At 38.1% G+C, this 22,634-nt stretch overlaps 1 protein-coding gene across 2 annotated transcripts in view; it reads right to left on the reverse strand.

Moving 5' to 3' along the window:
* Nucleotides 1-22,634, reverse strand: part of GRID2 (glutamate ionotropic receptor delta type subunit 2) — a gene marked incomplete at its 5' end in the record, with an annotated part of 737,620 nt that overhangs the window by 275,154 nt on the left and 439,832 nt on the right. For both annotated transcript variants that reach the window (XM_081999455.1, XM_081999454.1), the window contains one exon: nucleotides 18,302-18,507. In XM_081999455.1, the coding sequence (XP_081855581.1) occupies nucleotides 18,302-18,507 (206 nt within the window). The remainder of the gene's footprint in view (nucleotides 1-18,301; nucleotides 18,508-22,634) is intronic.

Here is a 22,634-nt window from a genome sequence, read left to right on the forward strand (position 1 = left end):
CTGCTGGGTTAGAATCATAGAATCATAACACTCTGGAACAACTAAGCAAACAGTGGAACCAGTGAAAGAATTGGCACAAAGGAGCTGCAACATGCAATTAGGGACAGAGAGGAGGGTGGGACCACCAGCACAGCCAGGTAATTAGGCTAGCATGGGACCTCAGCACAAGTAAATTCTTGATAGAATTGCATGTTGCATGAGGAAGTCCTATAGGTCAAAACCCAGCTAGGCACATACATAAAGATGAGAGAGAGAACCTGCCTTCTGAAAGTTAGCATCTGAAGTGTTAAAACAAAATATATATGCTACGTAGGTAGACAGATACGTAGACAGGTGGATGAGGAGTACAAAGAAGCAAGGAATATTAGTCACCACAGTAGGCAGTTGTCTCAGTGTAACAGCTGCCTGTACGTTGTCAAGCTAATCATAGGCAAGGTGACAAAAAATTCTGGGGAAAGGTTTGAAGCAAGAAAACAAATTGGTTTAGTGTGAATTAGTAGCGTGCTCCTTCCATGCGCAAGGGGAATTCATGGCAGAAGCGAGATCATTGAGAAAGCAAGCCATGAACAATAATAGATGGGCAAAGCAAACAAGAGCTGACATCTGAACACCATTTAAAATATAAAAGGCAACATTCAATACTTCAAAAAAGGCTCTGAGAAAAAGCAAAAGCTTTGTGTTCTACATTGCTAAGGTGGCAGACCCAAGAACAGGTAGATGATTAGAGCAACAAGCTAGAAAAATAACCTTTCATCAGTATTTTGAATAGGTTCAAGCTGAGTGAGATTGTATTTGTCAAGACCAAAGAAAGAGATTTTGCAATTGCAAGGAACAAACTGTAGTTGTACACCTTTTATTGGGAAAGTCTGCACCTCAAAGTAATTCTAGACAGAATTAGCTACATTTAAACACCAGACAGATGTGAAGATTCTGAGAAACAGCAAAATTGAGCAATAAGGGATAGATAATGCAGTGGCTTGCCCAGAAGGATTAGAGTAAACAGAGATTAAAACATGCTTAAGTTTAGGTGGTTAGACATTGAACAGATTGTCTGAAAGACAGGGAACATGGTTAGTGTTGGACAAAGATCCAGAGAGAGGGAAAAATTTGTGAGTCATCAGCACAGAAGAGATCCTGAATTTATGTTCACAAACATGGTTTCCCAGACATTACGTACATAGAGAAGATGGCAGGAAACAATTATGTCCAATTGCAAATCACCAGCATCCATACTGTGAGTGTCATCCATAGGATAAAAGCTTGGTTTACTAAGAACCATTTGATTGATAAAATTCAGTGTAGTAACCTTCGAGAGACAAGGACTTACCGATGTTGACAAATTTTGTTGACTAATAACAATTACCATCAAAATCTTAATGAGAAAAGGTCTTCCCTTCCCCTAAATGATATTTTTTTGTACTTTAAAATTATCACGTAGTGGAGGGATGACATGAATATATATTTATATCTTTGCTACCATGAATAAATAAAGAACTTCAAATCATAGGGAATTACAAGTATGGAAAAACATAACACATACCACTAATGTAGAAAAAATGAAACATCCGTGTAAAGAATGTGCAGAAATGTGACAGAGGAATCAAGTTCCATGCATTGAACAGAAAATATTAACAGCAATGGGTTGCTTCAAACAAATCCACCCTACAGTTATCATGTGAGATATAAGTTCCTAGAAAAAATAAGCACCACCAGGAGAAGTTAAGTCATGCAAAAAGAACCAGGGAAGAATTTTTGTTATAAACACATTAATTGTGGAAATGTAGAAAAATGCTATTTATTTGCACAGTTATGCTTTATTGTGAATTATGCTATTGTGAAAAACATTTACTACTCCATTTGTCTTTAATTCATAAACTGTCTTGTGCCTCAGAATAAACTTTCACCACTAAGTGCTGTATTTTCTGGCAAAAGTTATGAAAATTCCCTTGCTGAAAATCTGGTATTTTTGTATATCGCATAATATGAAATCAAAATAGAAAACCCCATCAGGACAAGAAGTGAAATCCTTGAGCAAGTAGAGATGCAGGACTAAAACTGCAGAATAAACTCAAGTCAGAGTAAGGAGAAGCAGGCTGTAATAGAAGTTGAACTATGAGCTGTGAGGACGTTACAGGGTTCTCCACCCTGACTCTCGAGGAATATGAAAACAAGCATCAGATTTAATAGATAGATCAAACTAAGAAAAACAAAAATCTTCAAGCAATCAGAACCTGAAAGTCCCAGTTTAATCTTACTGAGTGCAGTAGGTGTGATTGCCCCAGGCAAGCAAGAAATTTGCAGAGAAGGCAGACAGCTCATCATCTTCAAATCCCAAGCAATCTGTCTTGAGGTCAGATTGACTGAACTGGATAAACCCAAAAAGACAAAGTGGAATATTGATAAAGTTTGCAGGGACATCATAAAGCAGTCATATCTCCACCCTAGCATGTTGCGTGCTACTAAGGAGGAAGGGTATGTCAAGTCAGCAGGGCTTTAGCTCCTGACAAGGTAAAAAAACACACACAAAAAAATCACCCACAAATGGGACTTTGTGTGAACACCACCAGATCATCACAAAAAGGAGGATCTGACTCAGCCATTCCATGAAAAGTAGGGTGTCATCTGATCAGAAGGGACAAGATATGGAAAATTTTATCGTCAGATACAAAATAAGCGGGAGTTACATGCCAATTTTCCCTCTGACAATATGCAGTGGTATAAGAGTGAGCTGTTGGCTGTGGTCCATATGGGCACCAGCAACAAAGGAAGAGAAGGCAGCAATATGCAGAAAGGGATCTATACAAATCAAGATGGAATCAAGTAGTAACCACTTGAGACTGAGAGGCTGCAAATGGTTCCACGGTTAGAGATGAAGACAGAGAAACTCTGCATTCCTAAGAAAAGGAAGGGGCAAAAATATTCTGTAAAATTGGTATACAAAAAGAACAAGATCATCGCCATGCTATATGTATGTTTCCATGCAAATCTTAGAGAGGATGAAGCGATACACCTGGTTTTAAGTAACAATTGATGTACAGGGCATCTCAAAAATCTTGCTCTATGTAAGATTTACCAGGCTAAACGTTAAAGGAATTTCATAATATATTGTGGTAAAAGGAAAATTCACTATAGTAAGACTTACCTTAATAAGAAGAGGTAAATATATACAAAAGAGCAGTCAAAAGAATAAAATGCTCTTAAGTGGAAACTATATTAATTGTATTGAAGTGTAAACTATATCAAGTGGTCAGAACACAAGAAAACTACAGAGACACATTTATTGTGAATCAACTCACTTAAATTGATCCTCAACAATTGTTAATTTTCCTTGTCCTTCATTGACTCTTTCCACTTTCCCAAATCTTTCTGCAGAGTACCTCAATCTGAAAAGTAGCTTTTCACATCAAGCAATATTACTTCCCAGTCCTGTGAGGGGATGCTCGTTTGTACCAGGCTTAAAATTATTTTTCACACTTACTACATACATGTACATTTGAACTCAATAAATTTAATCCTGTCAAATTTATTTTGAAATCCAAACAAAGTATTCATCAAAACTGAAAGCAGCTCCAACAATTTCTCCCAGAGGAATTTTATGCCTGTACTCCCCTTCTCCCAAGGGAAAGCATTATGCAATTGAGGTATAGGCCTCCTTTCTCTATTTTTTTGTAGCATACATTAGAAGTATCAAAAACCTTGACTATATGTATCTTTTTAGTATTGTACAAAAAACCCAAAAACTTCCTTGAACAAACACTAACAGTTATACCTCAGGGAACATCACTGCACTGATAGACAGACAATATACTGTAAAGCCTCTGATTTGTCTCCTTGATAAAACAAGGATAGTGAACAGGAAGGACAATGTGAGATTAAGTTTTAATTTTGGATTCAAATAAAAATACTGTTAATTCCATATATTCTTAATACTGTTTTCTGAAACTAAATCTCAACTTGTCTGTCTCAGATCTCCAGACTAGAAAAAAATTTAGCACAACTAAAAACATCTGTAAGTTATCAGAACTGACTCTATATTTAATTTCTAATTCTTCTGCTGAAATTCTGTACTATTAGTACATATACCTGCATATATTATATATAAGTTTGCTTGTGGCAAAATAGCTGTAAGATATCTGATATTAATGTCCTTCCTTCTACCTACCAGTTTACCTTTAGACCTCAGGCCTAAACAGGTACTTTCATATTTCTTTTTTTCATTGATAGTTTCCCTCTGATAATTGACAGAAGTCAGACGACAGCAATGATTTTTGGATCTGTTGGCAGTCTTCAATGTGGTTCATCAAGTTTCCTATGGTTCATCTCCACAGAAAATGGAAAAGGTAGGGAATATAGTCTGAGGGGTTTGTCAGTTCACACACTTCAGGTGCTGTCCAACAGCTGGGATGGGAAAGCGGCAGTACCTTATGGGATCTCTCACACAGTTCTGCTTTCTCTCTTGTTCAACATTCTTGTGGTGGACCCAGCTGCACTTTAGCCTGCATAAGTCTGTCAACCAGTTGGAAGACAGCACTTAGCTTTCTGTGTCCTCTTTGAACACTGGTTTGACGATCTGCTTGGATTCACTATTGCAAGCCTAATTAGGATCCTCAGTAATGGCAGGCTGGCAGCCACTATCTAAACAAGATTAAAATGAAGATTGATCAAATGGACAATGAAAAAGTACTTTCAGCCCAAACTTAGCCATTGGCAACACAGATGCTTAAATGCCCTAATATGGATGCCTAAACAGCAAAGGCAGTAATGCTCTCTGTGGAATGAAAAATGCATGACCATAATACAGCAGGCTGAAATGTAAAGTGTTTGGCTTGGAAGTAAACTTTAAAGCTAGTAAGGAGGAGAGCAGCATGAAAAAAGGCCACGTAACTCTGCAGAGGATGCAGATATTTGAAAATCTGGGTTTATTCCATCTTGGAATGAAACCCAAGAGTTTTAAAATTCTGTGAAAGAGATTTCAGAGCCCAGGCTCTTGGGTAGTCTCCCCAACTATCTTGGAAGCACAAACTATAGGACACTTGAAATTTTTTGACGGAAAAAACCTCTTAGCTGGCTTCAGTCAGGATCTAAGCTCTTCGAGTCAGTGAAGTTTTTCCAACATTTAACTAATTTACAGAACAGAAACCACAGGCTTTATTCCTTAAATATTGATTCCAACAGTAGCATACTGCTGGCACGATTTCTGCACTACAAATCCGCTTTTTGGCTTATGTAGACAAAATACATGTGAAACAGTATATAAATAAAACATGTTTTTATTTTATAATTATTAATTTCAAATTCATAAAATTAAGGCAAACTGTTTAAAAAAAAAAGTAGTACAAATCAGATCCTCATTTACGTTGCTACCATGAGGATGCACCAAAGAATTGAGGGGTTAAGAAGTGTGGTGAAATTTACACATTTTAAGTGTACATTTTAACCAGCTGCTGAGCACATTTTGCAGGCTCTTCTCTGTGCTGATCTGCAGAATATGGACAGGCTCTGTGACTTCGCTTTTCCAGCACTAGCTAATGCTTTTAGCTCTAAGGTGCACAATTCAAACCTGGCTGACGGTTATCACACACGGGTTCTTCAAAGTTGTCCAGTTTAGAATATGACAGACAACCGCATTGATAAACAGCCGAGCATGCACTACCTACCCTCCAGACTACCATCTAACTTCATCTGAAACCAAATCACCAGAGCAGTCAGAGAAACAGATCTTCACTGTGAAGGCAAAAATGACTGTTATTTTATAAACCACAGAATGGTTTACTGCCAGACTGACATATTGAATCATACTCTGAAGGGGACTAGGAACTACTGTACAGTTCAGGTTTGAAGAGCTCACATCAATTTGAACAGCTAAAGAGACAGAAAGTTATATTTTGCCCTTGACAGAACATCAAAGCACCTGGAAAAATTCTAACCCAAAGTACCCTGAGGCTTCTACGAGGTACGTCCCTACCATGTTATCACCTGGGGATGCTGGAAATGCCATCGGCCCCAGCTGCAGGGTTCTCAGTGAAGCAGGAATTCTGTAGACACAACAGCCCCTCTCTCCTGAGAGAGGAAAATTTCAGTACTACAGTGTTTATTTATGAAAAACACATATATCTGAAAGCTGCAAGGGCTCTCAGGACACATTATCTCTCTTTGTTCATACATATCCAGGCAATTCAAACATGAACTCTCTTTTAAGGAGGTCACACATGAAAAGCTTTCATTCCTCAGAGCATCTCAAAATGCCAAGTATGATATTTTTGAAAGTATGTTTAAATTAGAGCTTGTGGCAAGCTGCTTTCATCATTGGTTGATTGAAACTGGAGAAACCTTGAATCACCCACTTCCCTTTCCCTTTTACTTCCCCTACTTCCCCCTCAGCACATCTCACTTCTTGGTCAGCGCAAAAATGGTAAATAACATGTAATAATCTGTGGGATTTTTTCCCCACTATAATCCCACAGAGAAATGCCCAGTCACATGATGAGAATCAGTCTGCTTTCCTGAGCTAAGGCAAGCTCGCACTGCATGGAGGCCTTCTTTTGGCCTGTTTCAAACTACCTGAGGAGGTAACAAAGGAGTCCCTGCTCTGATGCCTTTATAACTAAGTAAATGTCTTATGTAAACCACTCTTTAAGGCTATTTCATTTACCAAATTCCTAAAGTTGACAAAAATCCATCTCTTCATTTAATCTCTTCTGAATTTCTGTCCATCTAACTCTTCAGCAATGCTGGCTCAGAAGCCAGATAAAGCACAAAAGACCAAACAAAACAGACTTCTTTCCTCTTTTAACAGAGCAGGCCAATAGTATAATCTTGCAAATTTCCCTTTCCTCTTTTTCTTTCTACTTGTGTTTTCACATCCAGCCACTGCTCCTTGAATTAATTTGTGCTGACAGCATAAACTCCTACTGCTTCTCATTCTTTATTTGCTCTGAAATACAGGAACTTTTGTAACAGAAAAATATTTACCTATCGTAAGATAAATGTTGATTTCCTTCCCCAGAAATTCTCATGTGGTTCTCAAGCAACCTCAACAGTCTGGAGTATGGTATCACTTTTCAGACTTTGTTTCAGAAAGTCACAGAATCATAGAATGGTTTGGGTCAGAAGGGACATTTAACTAGCATCTTAGTCCAACCCCCCATTCTTCACCTCCTCAACGTTCAGGTTCATCAGTTATCGTGTATCACAGCTAGTGCCAGAGCTAAGTGACAGATCACCACTGAACATGCAAGGAGTAAAACAATGCAGTCTAAATCCCAGAGGAGCACTCAGCAACTCCATGGCAAGTCCTGTCCTAGAGGATCCTGAAGAAGTAACACCATGTAACGCACTAGCTACTTTTTCACATTACCATTGTTGCATTCCTCAGTGGGCAAATTTTCTGGCTGATAATACCAGAGAATCTGGTCTCAGAAGGCTTAATGGTACCAACATCCCAAAAGCAATGGGGTTGCCTGACAAAAGCCTAACAGACACACTTTAGTACTTGTGTAATTTGCTTTTTCATGAGCAATAATTAGAGCGGTCTATGGCTTTTTCATTACAGAATCTGGGTTTATTGACAGCTTTAGTAGTGCTTACTGCCTAGTCACTTGTAAGTAGAGATAAAATGAGTGAATTCTCCAAGGAAGCATAAGACTCTTACTAAAAGATAGTGCCCTTGGTGTGGATGACATAGGAAACCACTAGATAACGTGTTTTTACAAAATCGAAGTGATACTTTTTACATCTATTCTCACAATCAGCAGAAGCAGCTGTTATTTTAATTTCTGGAAATTTTGAGATGAATCACAATCATTAATTAATTTTACATTTGAAATGAGAGCATCCAAAACAAAAAAAACCCCAAAATCTTTTGAAATCATTTATAAATAAGCTAAATGATACAAGTCCTAACTAGGGAAAAATTATGTGGGGAGGCGAGAAACTAATGCTGCCTAAAGCTAAAATCAGCTCTTGATGTAAACAGTCCACATCTCCCTACGCTCTGTGAAGACCACAAAGTTAGCTATTGTCTGCTAAGTACTTCCAAAATAGAATAAATTATCTTACCACAGTCTTCAAAAATATCACTGCTGATTAAGAAGTGTCCACAAAAGCAAGCTGAATCTTGAGGTACCCATCATTATAACAATTGTTTCTAATGGTGTACTAAGCATTTTTATTAATGTAGTTTTAACCTATTTGCAGATAATTATCCACATTTTGTTGACCGAATTTTAAAATAAAGACTTTTTAATTGACACAAAAATTACTGACACATACATGGCAAAAATGTTACAGCCAGAATAAAACTACAACAGGCATACTGAAAACAGCAGGAAAACATGAGAGATCCTGCTCAGCTAAATATCATGAGCAAACTCCCAGCGAACACTATGAAAGGGGTAGAGAGTATAAACTTCTATCTTTACTTCAGAGTAAACTAATTGACATAGCTTCATCAGTGCCACAGGGAACATTTTTAACTTAGAAGAGCTAATGACTAGTAGTTTACCTCATTTCAGTCTAACAGATGGACAAAATGATTTAGATATTAATTGATTATGAGTCAATTTATAGAGCTTCAGGGTTAGAAACATTCCACACTGAATCAGTTATATTTTAGGGAAACCTAGGTAAACTAACACACCGGATATACCTCTATTTACTGGTGGGAAGAAAGCTTTGGAGGAAGAATTGGATTAGAAATAGGTTTATCAGATCTTCTCTCCACTTTAAGTCAATCTTCTCTAGCTGCCATTTTTTTTTCCAAGAAGTCACTCGTTCTGTGGCAGTCACTTGCATATTCGTTTGCAGATGTTCAGAGTGGGCTTTTCACAACACCTACATGAATCAGCCACTCTCAACTTTGTGTAAAATACCTTCTTTAATACCTTGACTGTCTCTACCAATATGGATATAATAGATTTGTTTCATTTGTTTCATTTGTTTTATACCTTTTTTAAAAATTTATTTATTCAGTTTGGCTGGTTGAAGCAATTTGCTCCTATGGGAATACATTTGTCTCTCAAGAGGAACACAACAGAGGTGTTTATAGTGAAGATATAAAAGCAGGGAGGAAGGATAAGCAGTAACCAAGACTATCAGATCCAATTAAAAATGGTGGTATAACAACAGGAGAACATAATTAACTATGGTAGCAGTTTAAGAAAGCAGAACAAAGAATAGCACAACACACATAGAAGAAGAAAAGAATTATTACATCTTTAAAGATCATACTGGTCAAAGCTTACATATATCACGTTATTTTTCTTGTTTTTATTATACTCCAGGATGAAGAATTTCATTGTATAACTACAAAAATTCTGGTACTATAAATATTTGTACTGATAACAAGACTCAGAGCAATTATAGTCATGCATATAGTCATGCATACACCTATATAATGAATGTACAGGTGTTTTTTATTAATAACATAAGTTTTGTTTTCAGAAACAAATACTACCTATTGACACCAGAGAGGTAGACCTGGTTCACATCTTGCAGTTGTGCTATCCTCTGGCATGGGCTAGAAACTAGCAGCACGTGAACATCCATCTATAATAAATGTCACATGACTTAACAGCATAAATACAAAATTAAGAAAATCCAGAAAGAAGAAAAATGCAGAAATATGCTGTGACTTTCTTAGATTGTAAAACATAAAAATGCTCCAGTTAATATTGGCTTCGGACACAAACGTCAGTGAAGGTCTCCTTATACCACCAAAACCACAGTAAAGGTTGCAAAAGCATAGACAACCATGCTACAATCCTCAGTGTATATTGGTATCACCAGACTCGTAACATCATGCAGGCTTCCGTTCTCACTTTTCCCATCACAAGCATGAGAGGCATGGCTGATTGCAAGATGAGCATGCCCATACCCTGCTTCTCCTCAGCTGCCGTTATTAGCAACCTTAATAAAGAAACAAAACCAACACACAGCCAACAAATATACCAGCTGAGCTCCAGCACAGTGAGATGCAACCTTACATTTCAGGAACAGCAGGTTATAACCCTAGTCCTAAAATTCATATCAGTGCATAGGACCTGCAGGCAGCCGACAGCTCTTGTTCTTCTGGATCTAAAACCTCTCTATTGGGATAGATTTTCCATGAGGTTTCTTCCTCATTTTAGATACTAAAATAAACCACCTTAGCTACAGCAAGCTCTGCATTCTGCCCCAAGAAGCCCATCACTACATTGCGAACCTGAATTTCACTCTCCTCCTGATACTTTCCTGAAAATATAGAAAGGATTGCTTTAGGTTACAGTCATGAGAAGGACGTATATGATACAAACCCCTTTGAAGCTATTTCACCACTGAGACTTACTTTCCTCTTTCATTTTTCTGTAACTAAAATGTTTTATCTTTGAACCTGTACCCTATGGTAAGCAAGTGCATATAAAATCTATAGCAACAACATTACATTCATCAAGCATAGGAAAATAACAAGAATTTTCACATCCAATCATTTAGCTATCAGCTGGATAGCTGATACTCAAGGCTGCAAGAGCATAAAGAGTCAAGGAATTGGACTAACAGTAAATCCAAGAACTTTCATAGATTTTTACTGAAAGGTAAAATCTAGAGTCCTCCAAGTGCCCTGCTTCCCTTCTTGCAGGTTAAAAGAAAAGTCAGAGACTCTTCTGCTACATTTAAAGGATGAAAGTTTCAACTTATTCAGCATTCTGAGCATGTTTTCTGAATATCCCTTTACTAGATATTTGGAAGATCTTATGAAGTAAAAAATCCGTTAAGTTTCTAGCTCAGCTTGCAGCTCTAAATTTTGAGTTTAACGTTGGAGAAAGACAAAAAAAAAAAAGAAGATATATTTCATTACACTGTCATTAACAACAACAGATTACAGTGGAGCATGCTGAATGGGATTTTTTCCACCACAACTTAGGATGCAGAGAATGAACTCAAAAAAGGCAAGTATGCTCTACAGGAGAGTGCAGGTCTAAAAAGCTCAGTCTTAAAGAAAACTTGGTGAGAAAGATGACCTTAAAGCTTAGAGCACTCACCTTACTTATAAGACAGGAGCAGAGTCACTGACAGCGCAAGATCTTATTTTAGCCTCTGAAGACCATCTCTACTAGATAAATTGCAGCATAATTCTTCATAATCAACATATACACTTATGATAAAATGGTATGAAAAGGAGATAAAAATAGCAAGTTCATATGGCTGCTGCTGATCCTTCACCTTCATCATTGTCACCTAAAAGAGAACTGCTTGAACAATTGTTGTCTTTAGAGACTTCAGACTTGTATTTTATGTAAATAGGATTGTTTAAAAGTTCCCAGCTTTCACAAAGAAAACACTGAAAATCTCTGAAAGAAATTAACCTTCATATCTGCATGATGGAAAAATTACCTTTTTCATTATTTTTAGCATCAGCTAGCTACCACCTACTACTACATTCAGCAGCGCCCAGAAAATTATGATGTACATACAAATGTGATAAACTATCAAGTCACCTCTCAGCCTCGTGGGAAATCCAACAGGCTTCCCATGAGATCTGTGGATGCTTTTCCAGTCCATCACTGGATCAGTTTATCACTGCTGAATTCAACTAACAAACCCTTTCTCTTCCAATCTCCATGTTGCCTTGACAAAAAGAAACTCTTTAGGCAGTAGAGTCCATTTAAAAACATAAAACCCAGCATGAGTTTTAGATGTTAGATGCATATTCTTTACTTTTGCAGAAAACATACGGAGGTACACAAAATAATGTTACTGTTCAGCTTTTATGCACTATACACAGTTATGAAGGCATTACTCTTACTTTTTATCAAGGGAAGAAGTAATGAAGTGTGATTCAGTAACACATTCAAAAGTCACGTAGCACATGCACGTCAGAAGAAGAGAATCCAGCTTTGCTAAATCCCAGTTTGATGCCTGTTCCTGAATGTCCCTGGGACTGGCAGCCTATGGCACACATGTAAAAGGCAAACCAGCAGATTTTAAATGGCAGAAGAACAAAAGCTCAGATTTACAGGATTTTGAAGAGGCATCTGTGGCAAACAGTAGCTAATAGCTGAGCTACAAATTCAGCTGTGCCGCAAAGAGGCAAGATACCGCCTAGCACATGCAGTTAAGGAATGTATTAGATAGTATCTTCTCCAGAGCTAATTATGTGGACTTCATATCTATCTACAGTCTTCCACCTTTCTCTGCTATGTATGTTATCTATCCACACCTGAACAAAAACCACTGCCATCTTCTACCAGAAACTATAGAATTTCAGTGGAAGTAGCACCCAGGTGTGTCAGATTCTTAACTCCTATTTTCAGATGCATTAACTTCACCTCACCTCATGTCTGTATATGATGCTTTTGACTAAAGACAGGATAATTTTCTTCATTAATAAAAAGAAAAAGAACAAAACAGACAAATGTCATTGTAACATTCCTTAGGATACATGTAAAACCCAGTGAGCATAGCATCACAGATTAAGGTTAAAAAAAAACCCAAAAAACTAAGCTTCCCTGAACCTTGGACATACAAAGGCTGAATAAACATAGTGGAGAAAAAGTTGAGTAGACTTTCCTAATTCACAGCAAATAACTTGTTTAAAGAAATAAGCCTATTTAGAGTGCTGTATAACACTAAAACAAATCCCTGTCTTTAGATCTAAACAATCTGTGATTTGCTGCATGATCAGATCTAAAGTTGAAACCTCGTAAAATAATAAATATGTCACTATATGAAGAATTTTTTTTTTTTAAAATACGTAAGTTTAAAATGACCTATTATTTTAAACATCATAATAATAATATAACATATTAAAAACCAAGACACTTGTCACCAGGGATAATCTCAGAGTAAATGTTACTTCTCATTCTATTCACAGTAACCATCAGAAAAGACATGGTGAAGGTTCAATAACATAAGGCATTTTTAAATCACATTCGCTCCTTAAATACTCACCTTTCGCTTTTTTTTTTTTTACACTTGCCCACTACGTAGCAAGAACTCTTCAGTACTTCATTTATATGCTTTATTCTATTTTCCCTGTCTATTTTAAAATTTCATTTATAAAGAGTTCTTTGATTTATGAAAGTAGTGGTGTAGCTTCTCTTCATCCAAGGTAACTTTATTTTAATACTGTACAATATCAGCCTGAGGTAGAAAAGATACATTTTAATTCACAAAAATCACGTGTAGTAGATCATACTAATAACTAAAATCTACTTAATTTTAAATTTCTTTGAAAATGAATATAAATAAATAAAATGGCACGTATAGAGGTTGGCACAATAAGCACGTCTACATACACACAGGTCAACATACAGGACTTATTGCTACAACCCTCAGATTTGGCAGCTGCTATTTTTATTGAATATACATTTTAAATAATTATAACCCAGTTCTGTGATGTATGTGAGCTTAATTTTAAATAGATGTTTAACAGTAAACATTTCCAATATAATCACTTGCATACTTGAAGTCCTGACCTTATGGGCCTCAGTGAGGTGAAGAGCAGTACTCTTTCCAATCTGGGAACTGACAATGCTCACTGCATTGATGGCTTGAAATTGTCAAGCCCTCACAACAGCTTTGTTGGCTGATACATAGTATTAATATTCTGAAATTTTTGTTAGATAAACTGCTGAATCTTGCTGCTGCAGTTAAGAAGTGTTCTCACCTCTTTCTGTAAGAGGTCACTACCCCTGCAACAGAACCAAGAGGAAGGGGCAGCAAGGTGTACAGCCACATCTATCAAGTTTGCTGCTGGGGTGGTAATCCGTCCGTCAAGGGGAAGAGCTGACAGCTGGAGGTGTCAGTGCCTTCAGCTCCTAGAACAAGGCACTCCCAAGCTTGCCTGTCAAAACGCCAACAAAATCCCTGGCTGATGCTAGGGGTCTTTCACCCATGGCTTACTGGATTTTCAATGTGTAAAGTCTTCTGCTGACATAATTTTGTTGACGTAATTTTCTAATATCTAAAATATCTAAAATCAAATCAGCTGCACTATCCCTCCCTTGTAGTCTTGTTATCAGTTCCTGGAGCCTTTGCACAGAACACCACGTTCATATTTCTGCACACAGTTGGTAAGGTAGTTTCCTTAGCTGAAACAGAAATAAAAGTTGTAAGCTGAGAGGTACTGAGAGCACTTCGGCCCCACAGAGGACACTGGCTTGCTTCCTAAAGTCTTGCTTCCCAAAATTGCTTTGTTATCCCCAGAATCTCTATTGCAACCTGAGTTTCCTGGCCTGTTCCTCTTCCAGTCTTCTCACACTTGGCTTTAGAAATCCTCATTTTGCAAGGCGGGCTCAACATGGGTGGTTTCTCTCTTCCCTTTCCTAAACTTTTCCTACTGTTGTTTTGAGATGCTTTCCTGTCGAGGCTAACATGGTGATAAAGACTTTCTTGGCCCAAAGAGTCCCTGCTCTTTTGCTAAAACATGTGGTGATTTTCTTTCTTCCACCCCTCCCCCTCCCCCCCCACTTTTGTTTTCTGCTACTTGGATTTTTGCTCTCATGCTGAGCTGGCAAGGACATTTTCCCCTATATGACTTTTCATATCCTGCAAGTTCATCACAGATCAGAAGCATACATGCCAAACCCCCCCCACCTCAAAATAAAAAGCAAACAAGTGGCATACAGTTCACACCAGTGCTGCCAGATAGCATAGCAATTTTTGTGCAAGACTGTTGGTTCTGAGGTGTTTTTCAGTAAATCACAAAAGTTTCAGTGGGAATATTTTGTTTCACCTGTGGGAGCTAGGTGATTGCTTGAAGGTACAGAAAGACCTCATCCTGCTGAAAAAAACTGAACAAGTCACCAGTATATCCCTGGCAAAGGATTTTCCCAGATGCTTCCACAAACTGATGTGGGGAGAGGACCCAGTCTCTGCTATCTCCATACCTCTGCACTCCCTAGCCCCACTGAATATCACTGTTTCATCACAGTTTTTCCCCTTCTGCCCTTCTATCCCCAGCTCAAAGCAATGAAGGACATTAGAGAATTTGGCTGGCCCCTCCCTCTGGTTTTACATTAATCCTTTAGCCAGTATGGAGAGATGCTGTGATACCTGCTCTCAAGACCTGCTGCCTTTCCATGTCGCATGCCAGGGGAGGGAGGTTAAAGAGAAGATGGGTTTTTATCTCCATAGCCAGAACAATGTATTTACATTTTATATACTGAAGAAAATGGAGATTAAGTATAGATCTCATCCCTGCAAACTCTACAGATATAAAACCTGGACAGAAAGGAGGGATCCAACATAAAAAAAGCAATGCTGCTTTAAAAACAAACAAACAACAAACACATGACACCCCAGAATGTTCTTACTTAAAAATAAGAATTTCAGAGTTAGAACAAAGATAAATTCTACCACAAGGAATCTCCAATTTACAGACTGCCTATTTTAGACAGGCCAGTGTCTGACTTTTTACCCTGGAAAAGTTGTTACTTGCATAGTAATCAAGCCCACGCTTACAACAGCTGTTGCAGAGTGAATGAACCCTCTTCTCAGCTAAACAATGAGGGGGTTCAGGCAAGTCAGTCATCTAAGAAGGGACTAAAACAGTAGAGACTACATGAGGTCTGGGGAGAGAGGCTGACAGCTGAATCCAGCTAGGCAGCCAAAAGCACGTCCTGGGCAGAAAAGCCTTTAAAAAACCAAGGGCTTGTCTACATATGCAGTTCTATCTTATTTACTTCATAACGTTTACATGTTAAATCACTAGGTTAAACTGAATTTCCAAGTTAAACTGATCATGCATAAGGCACAGACTTTGGCAGATGCGTGGCCATGTTTGAATTGTTTCGGAATATCTTAACCCATTGGCAGTCCATAGGCTTTATACCTTGTTTGCCCGTACAGTAGAGCTGGTGGTTCAACCTCAAAATAACAGTTTTTAATATCCATTGGCAAAGCCATCCCAACAATGCTTCTTCTTGCACAGACACTGAGTGTTGGAGCACAGCTGTTGTGTAGTTCACACACACCCCCCCCCCGCAGAACAGAAATAAAATACTGCAGTAATCATACTTCTATTTGAGTAACTACTCCTATTGAGAGGCTCCTGCTGTCAGTTTTACCAGTCACACATCGTACTCCAAATAAACGCTGTTATGTTGGCAAAACCTGTAAACATAACATCTGATGTGAGACTCTCTCCTTGAACCCCACTCACAAAAGACAATAGAATGACCTTTACTGGTAGTCTTACAGTATCCAGGAAAGGAGAAACATTGGGAGCATTTTGTTGTTGGCTTTTTTTGTGTGTTTGGTTTTGGTTTTTTTGGGGGGCTGAGGAGGGTTTGGTTTCATTGGTTTCATTTCATTCATTTGTGGGCTTTTGTTTTTTGGGGGTTTTGAGTGGCCAATGCCAAATTGAGAAGTCTAAAAATAAACTTTCTTGACAATACATACATGGTAACCTCAAAAGATGATAATGACTTTATTACTGCGCTCAAGTGTGTAAAAATGAACTATAAAGAAAGCATATATTTTTAAAAAAGAGTGTTTCTCTTTAGGAACAATACAGGAGTTCTGTCTCTCTGAGTTATTGTAGTTAGAGCCCTGAACCCTGCTGCTTTCAGGTTGAAATGTGAAATATCTTACAATGTCACTTACTGAAAAAGAAAACATTTGTGACTTGGGTGTCAAAAACAATGCAGAACACTCTAAAACATGCCCACAAATTGTTTACATCTTATAAAGGCACCGCAGACATTTGGACAGAGCAGCAAACCCTCATTACTCAGAATTAGCAAGCTTCAGTGTGTAATGAGGACAGCAGAACTTCTAGCAAAAAAAAAAAAAAAAAGGGAAAAAAAATTTCTTCAAGAAACAAAAAAACCCTCCCCTATCTAATGTTCCTAAAAGGCATTCACTTGAGACTACATATGCAGAGTTAGTTTTTAAGCCTCAGTTTCTGAAGACCTAGGCAATAGGAAAGTATAAAAGAAAAGTAATGCAAGTTACAAAGAGATCCAAAGAGAAATTATTGTAGAGAAATTGTATTTCTATGAAGCAGAAAACAAATATATTTTTAACCATTGGTTGATGATGAAGGGTATACACACATGTAAAAAACACATCTGAAACAGCACAGTGCAGTGTAAAAAGAATCATACCACTCATTTAAAAAAAATTGCACAAGTCATAGTTGAATGCGATATGCAAGTCTTCCATCTATAAATCCCAAAAATCTTTTTGAAAATTCTGTCTATATTGCTTGCAGTTTTTGTTTAAATACATAAGCATAACTTTAGTCTATCATCTTAAATTCTTAATTCAGATCCAATCCTTCATAAATTTCATTACCTTATTACTACTCGCTGGTATATAACAGATCATTATTGAACATGAATTTCTATAAAAAATGAAATGCTAATCAGGTAAACAAATTTTATCCACAAATACATATCATACATGTCTAAATAATAATAAAATTACTGTCAGTTGTAAAGATTTTTAGTGAGGGATTGCCCTGGGATAGAGTTAATTTACCTCCTAGTACCTGTTATAGTGTGTTTTGGACTTGGCATGAGAATAGCGTGATAACACACCGATGTTTTAGTTGTTGCTAAGTAGCGCTTATACCAAGTCAAGGACTTTTTAGCTTCCCGTGCTCTGCCAGTGGGGAGGTGCACAAGAAGCTGGGAGGGAGCACAGCCAAACTGGCCACAGGGATACCATACCACATGATGTCTTACTCAGTATATAAACTAGAGGGAGTTGGCTGGGGGGCAGCAATCACTATACGGGGACTGGCTGGGAATCAGTTGGTGGGTAGCGAGTGGTTGCATCACTTGTTTTTCCTGTTGTTTGTTGGGGTTTTTCCTGTTTCTTTTTGTGTGTTTTTTTTTTCCCATTATTATTATTATAATTATTCCAATAATTAAACTGTTCTTGTGTAAACCCACAAGCTTTCTTACTTTTGCTCTTCTCATTCCCAGGGAGGTGGGGAAGATAAGTGAGTGGCTGTGTGGTGCTTTGTTACCGACTGGGGTTAAACTGCAACAGGGAAACAATGAGCAAGGAAATAACAGTACAATATCCGCAAGCTTCAAACAGAAGTTTGAGGGTTAATTCTTCTTCATGTTTCCTAAATGCTTTTCCTCATGCAGAATATAGTTGTACTGTTTTGCATACACATTTATGAGCATGAAAATCACCCTTGCATGATGATCTTTGAAGAGAGAATATTTAAAATTTTACTTGCGGTTTGGGGTTTTTTTTTGTTGTTTGTTTGATTATTTTTATGAAGTCAAATAAACTGAATCTTTTGACAAACAGCTGCAATCTTGGTCAACAAAACAAGAAGTTACCAGTGATAAACACATACCTCTGTTATGAATGATTTGGCTGTCGAGGGGTTCATCACAAGAATAGCCCGTCTTAGAGTATCCCGGTAGCGGTTCAGTTCCTCTATTCTCATAGTGGCAAAGAGCCCCGTGATCATTTTATTGATGTTGTTTTCTACTTTCTGCAATGCTACATCCATCCCCTGTTGAGATACTTTGTCCAAAAACTCTTGTATTCCACGGATATCTAGGAAAATCAAAAGTCAAACAAGATGTTAATTGGTAAGTGGAAAAAAAGACACAAGTAACTGTTCAATTCATCTCACAGAAGTGTTTTGTTCAGTGTTAGGTAGACCCCTATGGACTTTCACTTAATAGTCATTGGAGCTCTTCCTGAGCTATGCTCATGGCATTTCTTAAAGTAGTAAAACAGGAGAAAGAATGGCCATACATCAGCTACTGTCTAAAAGAATCACTAGAAATCAAACCTACAAATATTCCTACCTACTTTACTAATTTGGTCATTCAATAGTCACACTTATTCCTTATTTTCTCAATGGACTTTCACACTCTAATCCATAAAAAGCAATGAAGCTACGATGACAGTAACACACAGTGCTTCCTTCGAATGGAGGCTGTCGGAGGGCAACCGAGGGAGAGAAAGGTAGGAAGCAGATTATTTTCTTTTGCGGGACTCAAAATTATGTTGTCCACTACAACACTTAAGGTATATAATTGAAGCTTGGGCTGTTCACTCAAAGCAACTTAATGTTGTTCTAAATTGTACAGCTATTTATTTCCTTCAAAAACAAAACAAAAGCCAGACATACAGTTGCAAGGGTACTGCCTGCTCTCGTTTGATACTGCTGCTGCTGGCTGAATTTAACAAATTCTTCCATAGCAAACTGCTCTAGCAGTGCTTCCTGGCTCACTCTGAATAAATCCTTCTTCAAAACCTGACTTGGAAATGAAGAATTGATCAGCAAAATGTTATCTGTATTCACCACCTAGCTTGTAATATCTTTAATGTCTCCCAAACTGAAATGGCTGGGTACTTTCACATTGCAATGCTACCTCAAGCTGGTCCAAGCCTTTGAAAGGGCTTTTCAAGCAGTGAATTCCACAAGAGCAAGGAAAAAGCTTGGGTTTTTCTGCTCCTTTGAATGGCTTTACCTAAAAATTCAAACTTTAACTAAAATTTAAAATCATTTAATGACTTTGTAAGTTAGAGCAGGGTCTCCTGGACCTCAGAAAAATCCCTCCAACCTTACTTGACTCCTCACTGTCTGATCCCTACTCACCATTGCAGTTTCTCAATCTTTTCTCTGGAGCTAAATCACCAGTTCCCTGATGTGACTCCTCTCCTTGGCAGTTGCTCAGACCTGCTCTCCCAGAAGACACTCAACAGGACATCCTTCCTTCCCTGCTGGCATGTCAGCCTCCCGCACACCCATCTGATCTCATTTAGAGGAATAAGACACAGCCTTAGAGCCAACAAAACAGACACTGTCTGACACATACATTACTTATGGGGGGGAAAAAAAAAGGAAACCAGTAAGTAAAAAGGAATTTATGAAGAAACATTTATCTGAAAATAAAAGTTCATCAAATTTCAGAGGACATTTGTGCTTAAATCCACCAAAATATATTTCTTCCATTAGAATACCAAATCTGGTCTCTCCTCTCTGAGTGTTGTTCAATCCCATCCCTGGGGGATTGCAGTTCCTGCTCTGCTTCCCTCTTACATCCCTGGTGTTCTATCAGTTCCTTGTCTCGATTGCTCATTTTCCAGGGGAATGTTCAGACCTAAGGCCACAGGTTGATCATGCATCTTTCTTCATGAAACATCTTATATTTCAGAAAGCTTCCATTTTCACAACTGCTTAGCTACTCTGAGATCTTTCATCCTCACCTATCATTTTTTGCTACTCCCTGCCCTTCTTATGGGGGGGTGGGGGCAGGCTCTATTTAAACCTAATATGGGATAAGGAAGCTTGAAAGCATTCATACTACTGGAAGCACCTTAGATGCAGCTCACACATGATGCAAGAGGAGAGCAAAAGGCTGGAAAATCAGACTGGAAGCAGTGCTCAGCCATCCCTCCAGTCTATAGACTCTAAGCCCTAGAAGAGACATTACACAAACAGCCATAAACTCTGCCAGGAAAGAGCTTTTGGCTGGCCCATAGGGTGGTCTATTTTGCAGGTGACACAAATGACACCATGCTGGCACATTGTGATAACAGGTCAGGGTAAGCCTGAGAGAAACCACAGAGGATAGTGGAGCACGTAACTGTTGTTTTACTTTAACAACATTGCAGTAGCTACATTCTCATACAGGTACACTGACAGGTGACAGCTTTTAGAGGAACTGAAGTTCATTTTAAGACCACAGGAAATAATGAAAATCACTCCTTTTGAGAAAAATATTGCGAGGAAGTCTTCTAACGTTTTCCCCCAAAACTGCCTAGACCCCAGTGCCCTATGCTAGCCAGAGAGCAGTGCTACCACCACTCAGCTGTGGTCAGTCCTGCAAACATGAGGTAAACGTGACCAGAGGTCTGGGCTGCAGCGGTAGAATTATGTGACTCTCCCCCCTCCACAGCAAAACATCAACAACATGACAGAGAAACCTGTGTGATATACCCTTGAGAAAATTATGGAGATGTCACACGTGGACTTAGTATGGGAACCCTGATGGTAGAAGCGTAAGATCAATGCAACTAAAATCTGGCTAGTAACCATGGCAGATGTATGCTACATGGCCCAAAGGGAGACTATCCAATGTCCAGACCCGATAGGCCTTCACGGAAAAGCTGGAAATACCTGAGCTAGAAATCTTTATGCTGATTTTGCTGGAGAAACTGTACCAAAACTGAATTCAATCTTTCCTCTTTTCCAAGCCTAGTGAATACTCTTTACTGAACTATACATTTGAGGGTTGGGGGGGGGGGCCAGGGGGGACAACATACTCCAAAGTTTAAAGGTTCTGACAAACAGCTCTTGTCTAGAGCTCTAAGATACCGTGAAATGGAAAGAAATGGTATTTTAGGCATTTAGGCTATTTTAGGCATTCAGCACTGCAACCCTGTTCTTCAGATGCTGCCAAAATACCAGTATTACTAAACACTTGAAGATTAGTTTAAATACAAATAAAATACATGCTTACCCTAAAAATAAAGTTCCATAAGAGAATCAGATACTAATTACAGCTTCTATTTAATGTCTAAATCAGGAAAATTAAATTCAATCTAATCAGAGATGTTAGCATTTTTTTGGCATTTTAAATGCCAATTTAAAAAGCAACAAGATTATTTGAACTGCTACAGATATGCCTAGTTTTATGCAAATGATAAAATAACTTCTTTCCACTTTAACCCCTTCATTCTAAAGTTCCTGAGATTCACCCAGTCTAAGAGTCACTCAACATCCAGAAAAACTGAATAAAACCCAGATAAAACCGACAAGTTGGAATCAAAATTATTGAAATACAAGGAACACACGTTCTAGATGGAATCTAGATACGCTATCAAAATATCAGGGGGAAAAGTTATTTAGCGTATGAAAGCTTTTTTAAAAAACTTCAACTCTATAGCATAAATCCATATATTCTTCTCCAACACCAGAACAGGGTAAACAGGAACCACCAAACAAAGTTTTATTCGTCCTTTCAAAACAAGAATGTAATTTCAGTTGACCTGAGTTTATAAACACATTAGAGTTATTGGCTGATATTCTGTATAATCTGTGTTGTCCCAGAAGCCAGATTATGGGATCAAATAGCTTTGTTTGCCATGAATATCTGCAAATACAAACAATGAAACAATTATATTGAATCTTCACCAAATGAAGGAACAAAAGGGACAGAGGTCCAGTATTATTCTACACTTCTACATTTATTACGTGACCATGCCAACAGTATGGTATCTGTGTGATACGCTTTTAGGAAAACAGCACCATTGTAATGGAAAAGATATCAAATCAGGTTTCATAAAACTTTACTACTTCTGTCTTTGACATTAATACAACACAAAGCTGCGGGCAGGAAAAAAATACAGACTGTGCTTATACCTCAGCTTACCCAGTAGAAGGATGGAGATATTGGTGATGCTCATTTGCTGCTATGAAAGAGCAGAGAGCACATAAAAACACCCTGCTATTTAAATCATGATGGTGCTTCCAATATTTCAACAGCAAGTCACTAGCAATGATCATATTCTAAGCGTATGCCAAAGAACAGATGCTGCCACTGAATGGACAGCATTATCTTTCCTGCGTGGATTGTCTGAAAGTGGCACATATCCACACTGCACTGTGGAATCATCTTTCTAATAGATCAACTCCCTCTGCAGAAAAATCTGGCAAGCAACCTGTG

The sequence above is a fragment of the Phaethon aethereus genome, assembly GCF_964289735.1.
Source record: "Phaethon aethereus genome assembly, chromosome: 4".
In the NCBI taxonomy this organism is placed as follows: domain Eukaryota; kingdom Metazoa; phylum Chordata; class Aves; order Phaethontiformes; family Phaethontidae; genus Phaethon; species Phaethon aethereus.